At 40.9% G+C, this 19,904-nt stretch overlaps 1 protein-coding gene across 1 annotated transcript; it reads left to right on the forward strand.

The window, feature by feature from the left end:
- The first annotated feature begins 6,282 nt into the window (after window positions 1–6,282).
- Window positions 6,283–6,773, forward strand: LOC118838923 (ubiquitin-like protein FUBI). Its single transcript, XM_036746305.1, has one exon. It carries the CDS (start codon window positions 6,323–6,325, stop codon window positions 6,722–6,724), a length of 402 nt encoding a protein of 133 aa, XP_036602200.1. The 5' UTR covers window positions 6,283–6,322; the 3' UTR covers window positions 6,725–6,773.
- The last annotated feature ends 13,131 nt before the right edge of the window (window positions 6,774–19,904 follow it).

Raw genomic sequence — 19,904 nt, forward strand, 5'->3', positions numbered from 1 at the left:
AGTAGTATCATCCATTTCACAGATGAAAAAACTGAGGTTAGGACTTGCCAAAGGTTTCATAGCTAGTCAGTGACAGATAGAACTTTAAACTGTGGTTTCTGGCTCGGTCTCATGCTTTTTTCCACTATATCATGCAGAGGATCCAATGGAAAAGAACCTTGTTCGCTCTGGAATCAAGCAGGACTGAGTTCAAGGCCCACGACTGCCACTGACTACTTCTGTGACCTCCAACAAGTCACTTCACTGGGCTCTAAATCTAGGATCTTCTTAAAGGAACATGCCACAGAAATTTTTGTTGCTGTTCAATCATTTTTCAGTCATGCCCTACTCTTTCTGACCCCATTTGGGGATTTCTTGGCAAAGATGCTGGAGTGGTTTGCCATCTCTCTCTCCAGCCATTTTACATATGAAGAGCCGAGGCAAACAGGGTTAAGTGACTTGCCCAGGGTCACACAGCTAGTATCTGAGGCCAGATTGGAACTCATGAAAATGAGACTTCCTACTTCCAAGCCCAGTGCTCTGTGCACTGTGGTGTCAGCTTGCTGCCACACAAGTGAGGACCTGCAATCTCTGACTCCTGATGCATCTTGGTAAATGTACAAATCATCATTTGCAGCATAAGATTGTAGATCTAGAACCCGGGGAGTGGGGGTGGAGGGGTAGTTTGGTCCAATTCCCTCATTCTGTAGATGAGTAAACGGAGGCACAGAGAGGTTAAATGACTTGCCTCAGGTCACTCAGGTAATACATATCAGAGGCAACATTTGAATGCAGGTCTTCTAACAACAGACCCAGGGCTCTTTCCACTGCACTGTGCAGATTTGCCTTCCTAATTTTGTTTTGCTTAGTCTATATTAAAATGAGTTTGCATTCCCCAAATCCAAATGTATACGCATAAGCAATGAAGGGTAGCTACCCAAAAGCATGTAGGTATGGGACTAGAGAATGCCATGGATAATCCACAAAGTAGTTAATTGAGATAGATAACTGTTGTTTGATCCTTTCAGTTTCGTCCGGCTCTCCATGACCTCATTTGGGGTTTTCCTGGCAAAGCTACTGGAGTGGTTTGCCATTTCCTTCTCCAGCTCATTTTACAGATGAGGAAACTGAGGCAAACAGGGTTAAGTGACTTGCCCAGGGTCACACAGCTAGCACGTGTCTGAGGCCAGATCGGAGCTCATGAAGAGGAGTCTTCCTGAGACTTCAGACCCAATACTCCATCTATTATGCCACCTAACTGGCCTGAGTGGACTTCAAATATAGCTTATCTTTACTTAGTACCTTCATTTTCAAAAGCCATCCTCATTTATCCTCTTAACTCTACAAGGCTTAGTAGATATTATTATTTCCATTGTTAGAGGGAAGAATGCTGACCTTGAACAAATCACTGCCCTAAGCCTCTGCTTTCTTATCTACACAATGATAAGGGCAGACTAGATGAGCCCTAAGCTCTTTTCCAGTTCCATACCAGTCTGTGATTTCCATATTAAGTAAAGTGTCCAGAATTCTACAGCAAACCATTGATGATTTCAGGGTTCAAAACCAGATTCTTTACTTTGAGGCCAATGCTGAAAGCACAAGGTGTTAAGGACACCTTCCCACTTAAGAAAGCATACTTACACAGTATGCCAGTTTGGGATAAAAATGAAAGCCTGTTGAAAATCAGAAATTGTATCCAGCTTATTAAATTTTTTTTTTGCCTATATAACTCAACAGACCTGGAGTCAGAAAGGAGTATCACTCCAACCAGAGAGAGGGATCAAGGGGGAGGGAGTGAATGAGTGAGTGCAAGTGTTTCTATTCATCTTTTGAATAGTCTTTTCACCACTTTCGTGCAGAACCTGGAGCTGGATTCATCTGGAAGGCACTCAGATGGTAAACATGTGTTGTAGGAAGTTAATGGTATAGAATTGAAAGAGAGTGTCTCTCATGATTGGGTTACATTTTCTAAAAGAGAAAACCACTCAATTTGAGCCTCAAATAAGCCCTGCTCTTTTCAGCTGCCAGTCTGCTGAGTTCCACACTGGGGGCCTGGAAGCCAGAGAGCTCCTTTTACCCAAACACAAAGCTAGACTCTTCAGGAGGATAACAAGCTCCAAGGTCCTCTTTAGAAACCTCTACTCCACTGAATTCTATAAACATTTATCTGGCTCCTACTGTGTTCAAGGCACCTGTGTCTGACACTGGGAAGTCAAAGACCCAAACAAAATCATTCCTGCCCTCAAGGAGCTTATATTCTACTTAGATATATAAAGAGAAAAATTAATGCACGGTAATTTGTGGAGGAAGAGAATACTAAAATGCGAGAAAAATCAGAGAAAACTTCACGGAAGAAGTAGCATCTCAGTTAAGACTCAAAGAAGACTCCAAAGGACAGAGAATGAGAAAAGGCTCACCAGAAAGGAAGTGATTTGCCAAAAGTCACATAGCTCTGTGGGAAGCCCCTGGACTCCAGCTGTCTTGAATATATGGAGGAAAGAAGGCCAGGCCTTAACTTCTTTCAAGGTTCAGCTCAGGTGTCACCTACTACAAAAAAAGCCTTCCTGCTTCCTTCATGCCCCGTCCTTCCTTAGTGCTCCCTCCTCTTCAAATTATCTTTTATATACTTATCTGTTTATACATTGGAACCAGTTTTGCAGGAAGAGTGATAGGGAATCAATCCATTAAGCATATACATGGTTTCCTATGTAGGCAATCTGAGGGCCAGCTTGAGAGGAGATGACACAAATTCTTGGCAGACCTAGTCAGCATGGTTTTGTGACTTTCTCCATTAGGGTTCAACACCTTGGGAGTAGAAGCCAAAAGATAAATGGTGGGGGGAGACCTAGAGTTGAGGGAATTCCATAAGTTTAAAAGGAGAGAAGCAGCATGGAAAAGTATTGGGGAAAACAATGAGTTTGAAATCAGAAAACTGGGGTTCAAATCCTGGCTCTGTCATTTACTATATGTGTGACCTTGAGGAAGCCATTTTAACTCTTTAGGTCTCAGTTTCCTTATGTGTAAAATGGAGAGTTGGACCTGATGAGCTCTAAGTACCCCATCAGGTCCTATAAGGTCCTCTTGCAGCTCTAACCCTATGATTCTAAAACCTATGATCAGAGGGTAGAATTCCAGTGTCCAACATCATGGCAATGGTATATTTATAGGTTATCATGAAGTCAAAAGTAGAGGCTAATGCGATAGAAGTAGGAGATCATGGAAACTCATGAGGTTGAACTGGGAGGTCAGAATGCTGAAAAGGACATCAAAGAGAACACCAAAGCCCTTATGGATGAGGGCAGTGTTTGAAGTAGCGAAGAAGACCTTGGGCCAGGTGCAAACTCCTTGGTGTAGTAGGGAGTGTGAGCTAGAGGCTCATAGATTCCAGTCTTTGGGATTTGGACAGGGAAAATGAAGGTAAGGGATTGTAAATCCAAAGAAGATCAATGATGACAGCAGAGGGAGAGTGCAAAGGTGGTAGTAGGAGGAGATCTGAATGGGGAAAGAGGTCTCCAGTTCTCCCAATCCCTTCTTTCTGCCATTCCTTTATATTACTCCAGCCCCTCTTCCTGCCTGAACAACAAGTAGAACTAAAGGCAAAAAATAACAACAGAGGCCATTTTGTTCTGTGGTGCATCATCTCTCCCCCTGCCTTCCTATACTAGCCATTGTCAAATCTGTGTCCCTATTTACGAAGTGAAGACTACGGCAATTTCCCAGTGTAGGAGAGGGAGGGAGGCAAGTGCTTTTAGCTCCATCTGTTCTAGTTCCTCCCCACCCCCCCTCCATGAATTATCCAAAAAATTACCTCAGTCCTCTACTTCTCTTTGCGTGGGTTGATGCAGTCACAGTTATTGGGGGAATACAGCATTTAGTTCTTCCTAAAGCCTAGTTACCAAAACTTCTCCCAAAGACTGAAATCTTTACATCCATGGTGGCCAGGAAGAGTTATGGTAAAATAGGTTTTCACAGTGAATCCACCTTTTGCCATGTCAGATCTTCTGTGAGTAGACAGTATCCAAAGGCAAAATCCTTATATCAACAAGCCAACTTAGCAGGGACTGACATTGACCTTTATATGAATCCTCGAGATGATTTAAGATTTTTATATATTTATCTTGACCATTATCTTGGGGGTTTTTTTGGAGGGAGGAAGGCAGGGCAATTGGAGTTAAGTGACTTGCCCAAGGTCACACAGCTAGTAAGTGCATCAAACGTCTGAGGTCGTATTGGAACTCAGGTACTCCCGACTCCAGAGCTGGTGCTGTACTCACTGTGCCACCTAGCTGCCCCCTTGACCATTATCTTGAGAAGCAGTAAGTACACGGTAGTGAATAATCCTCTAGCCTCATAGCCAGGAAGACCTGGATTCAAGTCTTGCCCATGTTGTATATGAGCTGTGTAACCCTGGGCAAGTCATTAACTCCTCAGTCTTCCAAAGGACTCTCTGAAATTGTAAATTACAAACAAGTTACTGAGGAAGTTCTTTGTTGTTTTTCAGTCATTTCAGTTGTGTCTGATTCTTCACGACCTATTTGGGATTTTCTTGATGAAGATATTAAAGTGGTTTGCCGTTTCCTTCTCCAGCTTATTTTACAGATGAGGAAACTGAGGCAAAGAGGGTTAAGTGACTTGCCCAGGGTCACATAGCTAATGTCTGAGGTCAGATTTGAACTCAGAAAGATAAATTCCAAGCCTGGAGATCTATCCACTGCACCCCCCCCAAAAAAATATTGTCCAATGGCATAGTTTAAATTATATTTATGATTCCCTATTGAAAGATTGGCCATTTTCTTCCTCATACAGTCATTGATCTGTCCATCCATGCATTAATCCATATCCCTAAACCCCAGTGACAGTTGACAGAGAGATTAACAGCTCACTTATCCAGAGACCCCTTTTCTGACATCTGTAGCAAACTAAACCACTGCTTACAAGTAAGTCCAAAAGGCCTCTACAGGTCAAACCAGATGTCACAGATGTACTCTGCCTGTGGAAGGTCTCCCCTCACTCAGTGAAATATCTCTGGCACTTTTCTTTATCTGATTCCAAGCCACAGACAAGAAAGAGAAGGAAGGAAGAGGAGACAGCACCAGAAGGGGCACGGATGGCCACCTGAAATGACAGTGACAGTGAGGGAGGACACAAAAATTACGCAAGACATCACTGTGATGAAAACATCACTTTCATCTAATTAATGTTTATAATGATAACACAGATTCATTTAAAAATTCTGTTCCGACATCCTATTTTAGAAGGTAGGAAAATATGAAATATTTTTAGAAAGGTTTCTATCAGGAATGATTAATACTTTTTACTTTTTAAAAGTTGTGGCCCTTAAAGAAATAAGCTTTGGTTACCAAGAAAATTTACTAATATAAACCAATTTTAGTTAATGCTTTATTATATATACACACACATATGCACACACACACATACACCAGCCATCTTCGCTCCTCTCTCCACAAGGGTAACCATGACTTTCACTCTTCTGGCCAAAAATTAGCCAAAAGGAGCAAAGAAACCCAGGAAAGCACGACCGGTATACTATGAAGATGACAATCTTGATCCAACAAAGAAGGTTTTAGGGAAACTGTTGTGTCAGCTTGTTCCAGAAAGGCTGATTGTTAAATTTTCAGTGTGAACATTTACACCTCAAAATTGTCAGAAGCTACAAACCAGGGTTTGATTGGTTGTTTTGCTGATTGTCTAGATTAAGAAAGTGATGTAGAAAATGTTAATAATACAGATTAAACTTAAAAGAGTGTAATGAATAATTTTTCCCAGAAAGCCAGTTGTTAAACATTTACCAGCCACACTGTAGTGTGTAGGTGACAGTTAAAGGAAAAATTGTTCTCTGCTATATATTCTGAAATGCAGTTTGAAATTACATGAGAAAAGTCACTAAATGTCCATGCCCTTTGATCTAGAAATCCCATTATTTTGCATATATCTCTCAGAGATGGGGAACCTGCAGCCTCAAGGCCACATGTTACCCTCTAGGTCCTCAAGTGCAGCCCTTTGGCTGAATCCAGACTTGACAGAACAAATCCCCTTTGTCCTGGGAAGTTTGGATTCAGTCAAAGGGCCACACTAGAGGGCCACATGTGGCCTTAAGTCCACAGGTTCCCCACCCCTGATAGATCAAAAATAGGCCCCATATAGTCACATAGCATGTTTTGCAGAAGCAAAAAATTGGAAACAAAGTGGATGCACCTATATTGGGTAAATGGGTGAACAAACTGTGCCATTTGAAAGGTAATAGAATGATATTGTGTTTTAAAAATGATGAATGTGATCTTCACCGCGGCGGAAGCAAGACGAGCGTGTCCGAGTCGCCACCATGCAGCTGTTTGTTCGCGCGCAGGCTCTGCACACCCTCGAGGTGACCGGGCAGGAGACCGTCGCCCAGATCAAGGCCCATGTGGCGTCTCTGGAGGGCATCGCCCCCGAGGATCAGGTCCTGCTCCTAGGTGGCTCCCCGCTGGAGGATGAAGCGGTCTTAGGGCAGTGCGGGGTGGAGCCCCTGTCCACCCTGGAAGTGGCTGGCCGCATGCTAGGAGGTAAAGTCCATGGCTCTCTGGCCCGAGCTGGAAAAGTGAGGGGTCAGACTCCCAAGGTGGCCAAGCAGGAGAAGAAGAAGAAGAAGACTGGGCGTGCTAAGAGGAGGATGCAGTACAACCGACGCTTTGTCAATGTAGTGCCCACCTTTGGAAAGAAGAAGGGTCCCAATGCCAACTCCTAATCCCCTGGTACTTTCCCTAATAAAGCCGCTATGACTCTAAAAAAAAAAATGATGAATGTGAGAAAAATCAGCAAAAACATTGGGAAGACTTCTATGAACTGATGCAGAGTGAAGTAAGCAGAAGCAGGAGAACTAACTACACAATGACTGCAACAAAATAAATGAAAACAGAACGAAAAGGTAGAAAAACTCAAATACATAGATTTGGAGCTACAGGGGACCTCAGAGGCCATCTAGTCTAGTCACCTCATCATACAGAAGAAGAAACTGGGGTCATCAAGGTTAAGTGACTTGCCCAGGGTCACACAGCTAGTATGTATCTGAGGCCATATTTCAACTCAGATCTTCCTGACTCCAAACCTGTACCACCTAGCTGCCCATTGGCACATAATAGGCACTTAATATATGCTTATTGGCAATCTCTCAAATTGCAATGATTGGAGAATAAACGAAACATTCCTCCCTCCTATCCAAAGAGGAGGTTTACAGGGGCAGATGCTTTGCATACTGTCATATGTGAATATAGTAAGTAATATAGTTAGTAAATTCTGCTTAATTCTTCTTTTCTTTCTTAACAAGAAAAGATACCAAAAGAGATGGAAAGGATACATTGGAAAATAACTATAGTGTAAAAAAAAGCATCAATAAAACTTTTTTTAAGGTGGGGGAGTAGATATCTGTGTTATAAGGGTTTATGAACCCAACAAAAGAAAATTTCTTAACTCTCTATTCTCCTTTGGCTTATAGAAACATTTCTTACTTCCAAAGAGGATTTCACTTATTCTTTTCCAATTCAGATGGTTCAGCTGCATCAGAAATTCCAAAGGCAAAAGGTACTGTTAGACCTTCCAGGGCCTCATGAGCAAAACTTAGGTGTGGTAAGAAAATCTCATGTAAAGGACATGAGCACATTTTTCCCCAGGTCATAACTGAGCCAACAGCATTTCCCTTTCCAATTAACAAAGACTTCTCTTGATAAAGAGAAATATAGGTTTTCCATATGCTTTCCCAAAGCCTGAGAAAATTACACGGGAGGAAAAAATGTAGGCATATCTATAGTTTTACTTCCGTCATTAAATAATTGAATACCTTAGGAAATCACAGTGAATACTGGGCTTGAAAGAAGCAGTATAGTGAGGGGTAATATGGGACCACTGGACACGGATGAGTCGAGAATCTAAAGATCCAATTCTTTTCCACTACACCCTTCGATGTATTATTTGGGAGCCTACTCTTCTTTTTCCAGCAGTGTAGAAGCTTCCCAGAGACAAACGTTATAGAACCTTTAAAAATTAGTTCAAAAATATCACCTCCCTACATGAAACCTTTGTTGATCTCCCTCCCCTCCCCCCCAGCTACTAGAGCCTCACCCCTAGAAAAAATTACCATGTATTTATTTTCTCTATACTTATACACATATATGTCTTCTCTCATAATAGGATTTAAGCCCTTTGAAGGCAAAGATTACTTCATTTTTGTCTTTGCATGTGTAGTATACTGTCTGGCCCATAGCAGACAATAAATCATTGAGCTAGAAGGGACCTTAGAGAGCCATCTACTCTAACCCTCTAATTTTGCAATAAAGAAACTGAGGTACAGAGAAGTTAAGTGACTCTCTTACACAGTAAATAATAGAGCCAGGTTTTGAAACCAGGTCCTCTGATACCAAATACAGTATCATTGTTTTGCGGTTTTTTTGTTTCTTTTTTTTTTAAACCCTGTACCACACCTTCATAGATATCCTTCAGCTGTGCAGAATTGGCTGAAGAGAAATGCATGGGTAATTGTATTTTGGTGAACTGGTGCTTGAGTATTAGCTGTTTCTCATGGACAACAATTCAATTCACTAAACATATATTGAGTTCCTCCTGTGTGCAAGGCATTGGAAATACAGAAGGCAAAAGCAAAAGCGGTCCCTGCCTTCAAAGAGTTTCCCTTCTACTGAGGCAATCAAACACATGACTACAGTTAAGTCAATCCAAAGCGTGTGCACAGTAATATAAAGAGATTTCAAGAGGGAGGAAGGAGGCCTAAGAAAGGGCTTTATCAGGGTCACTTATTTCATCTGGCCCCACTGTGAGGATGCTAGGGACTTGAGGATCCTCAACCTCAAGCAGGTAGTCGTGGCCAAGTAGCCACAGCAGCATCTCCAGAACTTTACAAGCCTCCCGTCTACCTTTGTTTCTGGATATACTGCTGATTCCTGGTGGTTCGCATAAGCTCAGCCAATATGTATGCTCTTCCTTGCAGTTACAGTAACCTGTGTAAAGGGGCATGGGTAGGGGGAGGGATGTGGCTATACTAGAAACTTAGGCAAAGTTCAAATTCAATTAAACAGGTGAAGTGGGGTTAGTGGGGAGGGTGGGGAGACTTATTTCATTCCTGATAGCTCCTGGACTACCTCCTTTAATGCCACTAATGATCCTGTTAGCTTAATGACTCTGTCGCAATTAAAGTCATACTGGTTAAGTATTGTGAATTACATTTTGCTTGTTAGTGTCTGCCTTTGATACAACATAATAGCCAGTAATCTCTTTTACATCATAACTCATTTTAAATATTCCTTTTCCGTATCTGTTCTTCCTCAAGTAATTTATTACCTGGTCCTGCTAAGAAGTATAATAAAAAGAAAGTTAAGACCTAAATACTCTTCCAGAGTCTTTTAGTAGGTGCAAAGGACAAGGGGATTTTCTAATTGGCTCTCTGAAAAATGGGAGGTTGGCAACCAGTGGATTAAACTAGACTAGTTATTCCATGTGAAAATATTAATTTTATGTCACTTCCCTGCTCTTCCTCCTCTTGGACAAAAAAAAATCAACAAAGGCCAAAGCTAAGACTCTATTGGAAAAGTAAAGGAGCTGGGGAGATGACACAGAAGAGTAAGGTAATTATCCAGATAAATTAGGGAAATACACACTCAGACATATAGATAGATAGGTATACCCGATATATATGTATATGTTGTATTGGTGTTCATATTATACATACATATGTATTATAATATATACTATTTGTATTTATGTAGATATATCCTTGCATGTTTATATATGTATTTTGTATCTTGATATTTTCTATTTATACATATACATAATATGTGTGTTTGTGTGTGTGTGCAAAGGGCACACAGATTAGCTGAATAATCTGGATAATTGTCCCAATTGATAATTAAACTGCCCAAAGGAAACAGGACTTTGCAAAAAATCTGTCAAATGTGACCAATATCAACCATTTGGATAATTAAGGCAAATATAGTCATTTCCCTCCCCCAACACACACACAGAGTCCTTTTTTCCCCTTCCTCTCACACCTCTCAATCTCATGCCACAAGCCATGTGAACATTTATTCCAGGTAGCCAACTCACTTTGCTTGGCAGGTCTTACCAGGCCACAGCTTGAAGACTGTAACAGTTTCCAAAACTTAGTATTTTTCTTAGACAAATTCTCAAATTGCTGTTTTAACATAATGATAAGTGACGTTTGTGTAGGCTTTAAAGTTTACATAGCTCTTTTGATTTTTTGCATTATTTATGCATCATAACAACTCTGTTAGGAAAGATATCAATAAAAACTCATTTTAAAAAATAGCCTCTTGTGTCAGAAGCATCATGAGAAATGTTTACTGATAATAATACAAAATGAAATGGAAACTCTTATGATGAATGCCATCTTTCAGAAGAGGTAACTGAGAGTCAGAGAAGCTAATTGTCCTGCCCACGACTATACTGTTAGTAAGTTCCAGAGAAGGATGCAAACCTGAGTCTTCTCAACATCAAGTTGGCTCTAATTCTTGTATCCAAGAAAGATCTTCATCCAAGGGTTATTTCTTCTTTTTTTTCTAAAAAGTTTTGTGGCACCAGATTTAGGAGTAACATGTACAGAGCACACATTTTGAACTAAAAAGGTATGAGTTACTCTAGACTTAATGAAGCCCAATCATTCATTCTGACAGTCTATGAATGTTCATGGTAAATCATGGGAATTAGAGGTGGAAAAATATCTTTTGGGGCATCTGGTTCAGTCCTTGGAGACCAATCCACGATTGGCCTACAGCTTTTTGTTTTAGTGCCTTCTTATTTGACCACACCATGATGCCTTCATAAATATTAGAGGTCAGAGAGGCCCATTTCAAACACAGTCCACTGAAAAAGCTGGAAAATGCAGATGAAAAGATACATCCCCACCCAATCCCATTTATGACAAAATTACCACACTATTCCTAATAGAAGCTTCCCCCTGAATATATTCAGGATATATCCCTAAACTGATATATAGATAAATACCAACAAATCATCACATGAAATCACTGATCTTCGGGAGAGGAAATTAGTTATTTTCCTAAAAGTAAGTGAGCTTTTCCACATACAAATGTAAGGCATTAGAGCAAGTTAAGTGACTATTGAACTAGAGTTATAAATGACCTTAGAGATTGTTTAGTCCAAGCCTCTCATTTTAGAGATGAGGAAAATGAGACCCAGAGAGAGTGAGCGACTTGTTTAAGAGAAGTGGCAGAGCTGAGCTCAAAACTCAGGACATTTGAGATCTAAATTGATTACCCTGTTCACTGCGCCACAGGGGGACCTAGGATTATAGGGAAATATTAAAATGACAAAAAAAAGCCCAAAACATGGCAACTTGCGTTCTTCATGGCTTAAGAAGAAGCAGCTAATACAGATGGGCTAGCCACTGTCATTTGCCACTCTCCATCAATCTAGTCTTATCCTGTCCCCTCCTTCTCTCAATTAGAGGATGATGGAATTTCAGAGCTAGAAGACACTTTCAAATATTATCTCATTCTACATATCAAGAAATCGAACCCTAATATCACAATAGGAAAGCTGTTATTAGAAATCTGGAAACCTGAACTTTTGGCTCCTGCTAGATTCCTACTGCAATGTTTTAGTTGCAAAAGCTTGGAAAGCTCACTAGTCTATCAAGTAATAATTAACATTGACTTAGCACTTTAAGGTTTACAAAGGAATATATATACACATATATAATATATATGTAGGTATGTGTATATATATACATGTATGTATATGTATGTATATACACGCTCACATACATACACACATATGGGGCAGCTAGGTGGCACACTGGATAAAGTACTGGGCTTGGAATCAGGAAGACTCATCTTCCTGAGTTCAAATCTGGCCTCAGATGCTTCTTAGCACTGTGACCCTGGGCAAGTCATTTAACCCTGTTTGCCTCAGTTCCTCATGTGTAAAATGAGCTGGAGAAGGAAATGGCAAACTACTTCTTTGCCAAGAAACCCCCAAAATGGGGTCACAGAGAGTCAGATACTATTGAAACACCGAGCACAATACGTGTGTATATACATACATATATATAATATGTGTGTGTGTATATATGTGCATATGTAATATATAATATAAATATATAAAGTCCTTTATAAACCCTAAAGTACAAGTCATTGTTAATATATGTGTATATATATATATATACACATATACACATAGCTTTAAATTTTTTAATCTTATAATAACTTCATGAGGTAGGTTCTATTATTTTCCTTATTTTACAGATAAAGAAACTGAGTCTGAGAGGGCTGAAGTGACTAGTATCAGAGGCAGGAGGTGAATTCGCATCTTCTGGACTGAACATATATCACTCTACTAGCCGCTGACTGCCTCCGTCCTCACTTACTTTTTGACCCCTCAATATAGAGGTCCACATAGCCAGCCCAAGCCCCCAGAGTCCAAAGACACCGGAGACAGAGACTCCCGTGGATTTCCTCCCCCTAGCTACCTCAGAGATGCAGAGGAGGGAGAAGGAGCGGATGGGCAATCCAAAGCAGTCCTTCTCTCTCTGAGCCTCAGGGTGTGGCCTCAGGCAGCCACTGCTGACCACCAGCATCAGGAAGCTAATTGTGGTCTCCTCCAGAAAGGGAATGAGGACTGGGCTGGGGTGCGAGAGACTTCTTGTCACCTGGTTTAAGTTGTACCTATAGAATGCACAAGATGACAAGCCACACTGAGGGTCAATACAAATTCGATTGGAGGTGAGGTGATAACAATAGCTAGCACTTACGGTGCCTTGAGGTTTGTCACATGCTTTATATATAGAATTTCATTTGATCCCCACAACAACCTTGGGGTGTAGGTGCTATTATTATCCTCATTTTACAGATGATGAAACTGAGGCTGAGAGAGGTCCAGGGTCATCTTATCTGAGGCGGGATTTGAACTCAGATCTTCCTGACTCCAAGTCCAGCACTCTCATCCATTGCGCCACCTACCCTAGCTGGGTAAAATGCAACTTTTATATGAATATGTATGGTACTTTGGGGAGGACAGTATAAGTGTCCTGGAAATAGCACAGTCCTGGGGGTTACACAACATATTCTGGCTATTAACTTGCTTTGTAATGTGGCCTGATACATCGCCTCTTTAGGATTCATCCTTCTCAACTATAGAAAGATTTTGGTTCACATGATGTCTGAATTCTCTTTTGGTCAGATTTTATTGAATTCTCTCTTCTCCTCTCCTCTCCTTCCCTCCCCTCCCCTTCCCTCTCCTGTCCTCTCTTCTCTTCCTCCTCCCTTCTCTTCTCTCCCCTCCTCCTCCCTTCCCTTCCTTTCCCCTCATTTCCTTTTCCTTCCTTTTCTTTCCCTTCTCTTCCCTTCCCTTTCCTTCCCTTCCCTTCTCTTCTTTTCCTTGCCTTCCCTTCCCTTCCCTTCTCCTCTTTTCTCTCCTCTCCCTGCCTGTTCTGTTCTACTTCAGTCACCTTTTATAGGTAGCTAATATGTGCTAGGGTAGTAAATAGAGGGCCTGCCAGGAGTCAAGAGTACCTGAGTTCAAGCCCCCCATACACCCCAACCATATAGCCTATGAGACCTTGGGCATGTCAGCTAACCTCTCAGTGCCACTAAATAACACTCTAATGCTTTGAGCTACTGGTATAGGGACTTCCCTGTACCCAGGAGCCAATCCAAAAAAATAAAATAAAAGGTGCTAGGCACTGGGGAAAAGGAAAAAAAAAATAAAGAGTCTCTGCCCTCAACGATATTACATATTACTGGAATAAAATCATGAATCTATGAGGTTGGTACAATCATTTCCAAAAGCTGATTGTGGACGGTCTAAGTTGGTGTCATGAGTATAGCTTCAATTCCCAGCCTCCTCCCCCCTCCCCACCCAGGCAGACATTGGCCCCTATGTGAAGAAAAAAAAAAGCCTCTAGGGAAATCCTTCACTGAGACATTATCATGATACAGAAGTGACCCTGGCTTGTCTGAAGGCTAAGTCATAAGGGTTGGGCACTGGCAAACACTACTAAGCAGGAAAAGCTGCAAACACAAGTCCAGTAACAGTCTGTTATGTGAGGACCAGTTCAACTAACCTCAGAATTACTCATCACCAGTTTGGCCATAGGATAATCATTTTTTATCCATAACAACTCTTGGAGGTGTCTTGTCACATCGTAGAAGGAATGGGACCAGTGTTGGAGGGAGAAGGAAGTAGTACCCCCAATGACAAAATCACAGATTCTTAAAGTATTGAAATATGGGAGGGGATGAGGACAAGTGAAAACATCTGGATGAGAGTCAATTTAAATAATAAAAGATAAACATATCTTTAATTTGGGATACTTCACTGTAGAATTTTGTGTGATCAGCAGCAAAACACAGACCCAGCTTTTTCTTCCATTCTTAATGCTGTTTTACTTTGAAAGTTAATATTTTTCCCTAAAAGCCTTAGAAAATGGACTCTTTCCCAAAATGCTAAACTTGCTGTTTCCCAGACCTCTCAGCTGCCCAAAGCTTGTCACCTTGACTGAGGAAAAGCAGATGCTGCTGATCTAGACAACTATAAAGAATAGTGAGAACTCTACCTCTCCAGAAATCTTTAAATCTGTCTCTTCATAAGCTATTTTCTAAAGGAAAGGGGCAATTTTCAAAAGAAACAAGTTGACAGAATAAGAATTATTAACATTATTGTTAATGATAAAATTAATGCAATCGATAATAATATCATGGATGCATACTTAGCCAATAAGACACATACTGTTATAATGAGCTAAGACCAAATTCATCTCAGCTATGGTAGTAATAAGACTGTCATATTTTCAGAAAGGCAGCATTTCTCCAGCTATAAGTCACATTTCTAAATGAGGTCTAGTCCAACCACAGATACATTAATATGTCAAAAGAGCTATGATGTCATTGGCGTAGACACTCCCCTCACCAAGGGGTATCACATCCCCTCCAGGCCTCAGAAGATGATTTAATGAGTTGCTCCGGCCAGAAAGTTTCATTATGTGGTCATTGACCTCTCCAAATTTAGCTAGTTTGGACCCCAGACAACAGTACATCACTGGGTCTACAGTCAATATCTTTCCAACTTGGAAGGACCTATCAGAGCCTGAACCCCAATAGCTTTGCATTAGAGAAACCAAGATGACCTCTATGTCCCAATGAGGTATTGGAAGAAGGTTCATGTAGAAGAGATTAATGACGTAGCAGAAAAATCACTGGATTGGGAATCAGAAGGCCTGAATTCAAATACCAGCCATGAAGTTCACTATCTGTATGACCTTCAGCAAATTACTTTTCTTCTCTGGGTCTCACTTCCCTTCTCTCTAAAAATGAGTAAATTGAGTCAGATGATCTCTGAAGTTCCTTTGAGCTGTAGAGTCTCTGAAATTCAGTTCACTCCAGTCAATATTTATTGAGCCCTACTGTGTTCTAGGTACTGTGCTAAGCTCTGGGGATACAAAAAGAGGTAAAATTGAATAGTAAATAGGAGAAATGGCTTGATGTTATAGAAAGACTTGGGTGGGAAGAGCAGACAGGAAATAGAATGATAATAATGACAGTTATTGCCATTACTAGCATTTCTATAGAGCTTTAAGATTTGAAAAGCGCTTTACCTATATTATCTCATTTGATCTCCTTTGAGAATGGGGCATGTGGATTCGGGACACCCAGATTCTTGTTCAAGGGGCATCGCTCCCTTATTGCATGAGTTTGGGTAAGTCCCATAAGCTCATTGGGCCTCATTTTCTTCATCTGAAAGATGAGGGAGTTGAAGCATATGGTTTCTAAGGTTCCTTCCAGTTCTAAATCTAAGACTGTCTGGAAAGTGAGATAGACATTCTGAGGAGGCATATATCAATATGAACTACAGTGGTCATCAAGGACTTGATGGAGGTGACTTGAGCTGGTTCTTGTGATGGGTAGAACTTGGCGGGTAGAGGGAAGGAGAAAAGGCATTCTAGTTGTGGGGGGAGGGTCAGAGCACAATGAGGAAGAGAGACAGAAGCATAAAGGAAGGAATGAGCATGGCATGTGTAAAGGACCAGGAGGGGAAATCTATTTTGAAGAGAAGACATTAGTTTAGGGAAAGTCCTTCTAAAGTTTATCAATACGGGTGTGTTCATTTTTTTCAGGTTTCCATTAAATGTATTTTTGTCCAAATGAGTATTGAGCATTGAATAACTTCCAAAAGTGTATCTTCTCCAACAAAGAAATATTGTGTACAGTTACTCAAAGCTAATTAGGGTTGAGACTAGCAAAAGGGGACATGGGGAATGGAGTGGAGGAGGAAGGGTGAGGGGAACAGGACTAGGTTCTGCCTGTCCAAGTGATAGCCACTTGTGTCTAATATATTATAGTGTCAGGATAGGCGCTCTCTCTCTCTCTCTCTCTCTCTCTCTCTCTCTCTCTCTCTCTCTCTCTCTCTCTCTCTCTCTTCCCTCCCTCTCTCTCTAGATAGATATTCATGTATATTATATATTATTATTATTAAGCCTATTATTATTAAGCCATATTAAGATATGGTAAATATCAATACACAGAACACACATAAGCAAAAGTTCTTTGGAATCCTCAATAATTTTTAAGAATATAAAGATTTCCTCAATAATGTTTAAGATGACTAAGGGTTCCTAAGTCCAAAACATTTGAAAACTGCTGTTTCAGACAATATTTACAGTATTAAAACAATCATAATTGAGATACCCAAAAATTCAAGGAGAGAGAGAGAGAGAGAGAGAGAGAGAGAGAGACCCACGCCCTCGAATGTCTTTGCACAAAGTGTAAGCAACCAGCAACCTGAACTAGGGGTTCTAATGCAAAGAGGTAAATTGAACTTTATGTATATTCCAGAGACCTGGCCCTGGAAAGAAAGAGTTTATTCAAAAAGAAACAATATAGGTAAAAGAGGAAAGTAAAAGAATATATTAAGAAGATATATTATGAGAAAATTCAGAAACCAGAAGGTCCAGCATAGCAGAGATCACTTGGGTGAAGATAAATTGGGACAGTTAAGAGAAATACTATTGTCCTTGAAGTATACTACATACTACCTGGACAAAAGGAAGAAATAGATTAGGCATTCAGGAAAGAGATACAAGCCTTGAGTACAGACAGAGCACTTTAATCATCTGTATACTTTCCAAAAGCAAAACAGTTAATATACCTTTATAACACTCCCACATTAGATGTTGCCATAGATCTTGGTGGAATATAAAATGCTGGTTATGCAGATATTATCCAGGATTTCCCACATGTCTGGTACTTTTAACCACAAAGGAGCTTCCTTCCTATGGGAAGCCACTGGGTCAAGACACAGAGAAGCTGTGCAAAAAGATGGAATGGAAGACAGAGAACCATGTTGATTCCCCTATGCTTCTCCTATGGAGCCAGCAGAGTTTGGGGTAGACTGGGTGCTATCCCTGTGAAAGAAAACAGGGAAAGTAAGTGAAATTAAGACTTCATGGCAAGGCAGAAGATAAATGGAGGTAGCAAGAAATGTGGCCAGACAGGCCAGCAATGGCAGATCAGACCAGAGATAATGAGCTGAGAGCCAGTACTTGATAACCAGTTTCACCAAAAGTATCCAGACAGGCTTCATCCGTTCCCTTCCCCCCACCCCATAGCAGGAACACAGAAGGTGGAGGTGCCTGAGAAGAATATAGGTGGTCAGCACCGTAGAAAGAGTAACACATCTGAACCATAGCAGTGGAAAGGAAGCAGGTACGATCAATAAACCTGAAGAGCATACTGCATTTTCTTCCTGCCAGAGAGCATAGTCAGTCTTCTTATTTAAGCAGAATGGAACAGTGCTACCATTGTTCATATTTGGTTAGGTTGGCTTTCATAATTCACAGAGAAAAAATGACTTAGTGTGAGGAGAAATAAAGAATGGCTCAACATTTGTCACAATGAAGTAGGGCAGTTATCATATTCTTGGGTCCCCAGGTATTGTTTTGCCCCAGTTTGTGATACTCTTTTCTTACAGTGCGCTGCTCATCTCCAGAAGATCACCAGGATCATGTGTCCTTAAGGGCCCTTGTGGAGTCTGTGGCTATCTTGTCAAGCTATCCGTCCCAAGGTCTGATACATATTATACCACCAGACAGTTAGACTGTGATAATTTTGCGCCACAGGTTCAAGCAACATACCTACTGACAGTGGGATTAGGGGAGCCACTGTTTAGGGTAATCCTTCGGATTGCTTTGTGTTGCATAGATATGGCCTCAGATGCACTCGGAACACACCACTAACATTAGCAAATACATATGTATGTATGTCTGCCTGTGATTGATAACCCATGGGAAACATAAAAGTTGAAACCCTCTAAGAATTATATCCTTGTTGTTCCATTTTTATTACCAAAGCCCTTTTCAACATTTGGTCCTACAAGTAAAACATTTCTGTGGTTTCAAGTACTCTGCACACTTCTAAAATGGAATATGGCTGCCAACTAATATTGCAAGAACTAAATAAATGACATCTGGAAAGGGAAATTTAAAAAGGAAAAAAAAAACCGACCACTGTCTTTCCCTACCTCCTGATTTTGTGTATGACTATGCTTCTAAAGGCAAGAGCAAAGGGCAAAAGTTAAGTAGTTATTCCTATAATTCTATCAGAGTCCCAGAATTCAGAGTTTGAAAGAACCTCAGAACCTCTAACCTATACCTGCAATAGAATGTGCTTGACAAGGGAACCAACAAGTGGTCAACCATTCTTTGTTTGAAGCACTCCAATGGAGGCAAAGGCCGCCTATTCCACTTTAGGACAGCAGTCATTGTTAGGACATTTTTCCTTATGTCAAGCCTAAATTTCTGCCAGAGTCTCTGAAACTTGCTATGGAAGAAAGAAGGGAAAGTGTTGTTTGTTTTTAACCTTAACGATCCAGACTGGATAGCAAGTAACTCCATCTCCCCACTTTGCTTCTCCAGGGTAGCTATAGGTCATCCTTGGATGAGGGAGAGGAGATAATGTAGACGGTACATCAATTTCAAGGCTATTCCAGCCAGCCAAGGCTATTCTGAATATATAAGTCAATCCCCACACAACCCAGATAACTGAGGGAAAACTCATGAGGCTGGGAGGTTGTCTTATATAATCCCATTTGTCTAGCTGTACACTCCAGATTCACTGGATAGCTGCCAGTTCTCCACTTCTGACTGAACTAAGATTTGACATCAGCTGTGCTTCTTTTTTATTCTCACATTTTCTCAAAATATAATACTTTGCCCTGTGACCAGATTTAATTCTCCCTTGTTCCCTGTGAGGCAGGGAATGGTTCCTTTCAAGTATTGATAGGGATTTAGGGCTTCATCTACCAATGAAAACAAGCAGAGGATTGAAGCATTAATCCAGATGGGTCAGTCAAGGAAGTAAAGCCAAAGCACCTCCAAAGTACATATCCACACAACTAAAGGGAAGTAGGGCTATACACAATTAGCCAAGGAATATAGTGTTGCCTTTCAACAATTTACTCAAGCAAGATAAAACCTCCATTACCTAGATCAAGAGGCAGGAAGATAGAGGGGAAAGCATGCTGGATTTGGAATCAGAGCACCAGGGGTCAAACCCAGTGTAGAAAGTGAGCCTCAGAAGAGAGAAGTTTCTAGTTCTAGGTAGGTTAGTGGGAGGGCAAAAATGAGAAGCCATATTTCCTGACTCCCAGACCAGTGCTCTCTCCAGTCGCCACATTGTCTCAAGAAGTCACAAAGCAATTGAGTGTTTCATTAGTATTACAGACAATGAATACCACAAAGTCATGGAGTCATAGGTCTATAAATTTAGAGTTGGAAGAGACTTTAGAGACCATCAGTCAGTCAGTAAACTAGCATTTATTAAGTGCCTACTATGTGCCATGCACTGTGCTGAGTGCTGCGGATACAAAGAGAAGAAAAAAACAAACAGGAG

The sequence above is a fragment of the Trichosurus vulpecula genome, chromosome 2, assembly GCF_011100635.1.
Source record: "Trichosurus vulpecula isolate mTriVul1 chromosome 2, mTriVul1.pri, whole genome shotgun sequence".
NCBI lineage: Eukaryota > Metazoa > Chordata > Mammalia > Diprotodontia > Phalangeridae > Trichosurus > Trichosurus vulpecula.